This window comes from Conger conger, chromosome 19, assembly GCF_963514075.1.
Source record: "Conger conger chromosome 19, fConCon1.1, whole genome shotgun sequence".
Taxonomy (NCBI): Eukaryota; Metazoa; Chordata; class Actinopteri; order Anguilliformes; family Congridae; genus Conger; species Conger conger.
In genome coordinates, this window is record NC_083778.1 from 19,778,816 (window position 1) to 19,781,315 (window position 2,500).

General features: G+C 51.6%; 1 protein-coding gene across 1 annotated transcript in view; it reads right to left on the bottom strand.

Moving 5' to 3' along the window:
• Positions 1–2,500, bottom strand: part of LOC133118947 (SH3 and multiple ankyrin repeat domains protein 3-like) — a 203,370-nt gene that overhangs the window by 89,582 nt on the left and 111,288 nt on the right. Inside the window, exon 6 of the mRNA XM_061229258.1 lies at positions 1,818–1,926. Within this exon, the coding sequence (XP_061085242.1) occupies positions 1,818–1,926 (109 nt within the window). The remainder of the gene's footprint in view (positions 1–1,817; positions 1,927–2,500) is intronic.

Sequence of the window (2,500 nt, forward strand, 5' to 3'; positions counted from 1 at the left end):
CGCTTTGCATACGTTAGCGTTGTTAGCCACGCTAGTGAAGCTTCGACAATCACCTCCACAGCCACTGTCCCCCAACGACCATCGAGGTGCTCCATCCCACACAGATAACCCCCACCCAGGCCCTTCCACAGAGACGGAGGAACCCAGCGCTAACCCATTCCCTGGCTGAAACGCACATTCGAATTCAGCCAATTGACAGGAGAAAATCTCCGCGCAGCATTGCTCTGTTATTATGGGCGTTTTTCTGAGTTAATTTGGGGAATTGGCTGAGATGAAAGTGGAGTTGACCCTGGGGCCTGAGGAGTGTGTGATTAAGGGAGATCATTCAGCTGCAGACGCAGACTGAGGACCAGTGGAGGAGGGAGCAGGAGAAGGACTCACTCATTATTTGTGCAGGAGAAATACACCCCCACACACACACACACACACACACACACACACACACAGACACCCACACACACACACAGACACACGGACTCTCTCACACACATACACACACACAGACTCTCTCACACACACACACACACACACACAGACTCTCTCACACACACACACACACACACACACACACACACACACACAGACAGACACAGACAGACACAGACACAGACACACAGACTCTCTCTCACACACACACATACAAACAGACACACACACAGACACACAAGCGCAGACTCACACACACACACGCAGACTCACACACACACACACACACACACACACAAACACACATACACACACACAGACTCTCTCACACACACACACACACACACAAACACACACACAGACTCTCTCACACACACACACACACACACACACACACACACAGACACAGACACAGACACACAGACTCTCTCTCACACACACACACACACACACACACACACAGACACAGACACAGACACACAGACTCTCTCTCACACACACACATACAAACAGACATACACAGACACACAAGCATAGACTCACACACACACACACGCAGACTCACACACACACACACACACACACACACACACACACACACCGCAGACTCACACACACACAGACACACACACAAGCGCAGACTCACACACACACACACACACACACACACACACACACACACACACACAGACACACAGACTCTCTCTCACACACACTCACTCACTCACACACACACACACACAGACACACAGACTCTCTCTCACACACACTCACTCACTCACACACACACACACACAGACACACAGACTCTCTCTCACACACACTCACTCACTCACACACACACACACACACACACCCTCTCTTGGCCCTCATGGATGCGCTCATGCCCAGGAAAGCGTGCCCAGTGACACCCCCTCAGCCCCATCCCTGCAGATGGCCACACAAAAGCCCAGCGAGCCCGTCGGTGTCTGACCAGCAGCACACAGGCCCCCGCACAGGCACAACATGGCCGCCCGTCGACCGGGCCCCACAGGAACAATCAGCCCCGCCCGCACGCCTCTCCTCCTGTACCAGACTGATAACCACCGTTCACAGCTGCCAAGCGCTGAGCTCTCTGCTGGGCACAGCATCCAGAGGGACAACACGCGTTCACATCCGACTCATTCCTCCCCCCGGCACACCGGCGCATTTCTCAATACCAATTAAACTGCATTTTATTTACATTTATCAGTGTTACGTCTTCGTATTCTACCTGTGGTTGGTTTTAAATGCCAGAACTGCACAACAGCCTGCCATTGTCACAGAAATGACGAAGCAGGAATCCGGTATCTGTCAGGGAAATATATATTTGAAAAGGGTAGAGAAGGTAGAAGTGCTTTTAAAGCCCTTACCTCCTGTGTCCGGGTCGTGGTAGTTGGGATCGAGCCCCTTCTCTAGCAGCCTGGCCACTTTCTCCACGTGTCTCTGCTGGACATACTCCATAAACTTCTTCAAGTTAGCCTGAGGGAGAGAGGGAGAGAGAGAGAGGGAGGGAGAGAGGGAGAGAGAGAGAGAGAGAGAGAAAGAGACACAGAGAGATAGGGGGAGAGGGAGAGAGAGAGAGAGGGAGAGGGAGATGAGTGGGAGAGAGACAGAGGAGAGAGGGAGAGAGACGGAGAGAGGGAGAGATAGAGGGAGGGAGAGAGATAGATGAGTGGGAGAGACAGAGAGGAGAGACAGAGAGAGAATAGGAAGAGGAGTGGGAGAGTGAGACAGAGATAGAGAGAAGAGAGAGGGAGGGGGAGAGAGAGAGGAGAGGGAGAGAGACAGAGAGGAGAGAGAGAGAGAGAGATGAAGGCGGTGTGTGATGGCTGCAGCACTAACACACAGCTATGTTCCTCAGCACTGCACAGAGAACAGGAGCAGTGCTGCAGTAACAGGCAAGCCCCTCCAATCAGAAATGAGATTACAAAAAACCTCATCATCGTATCACTGACATAACAGTTCATCTGGTTCACCTGGAAACTAAGTGACAGTTACTGCGCCTACGAAAGGAACAAACGGTCAACATAATACAATATAAACACAATATATG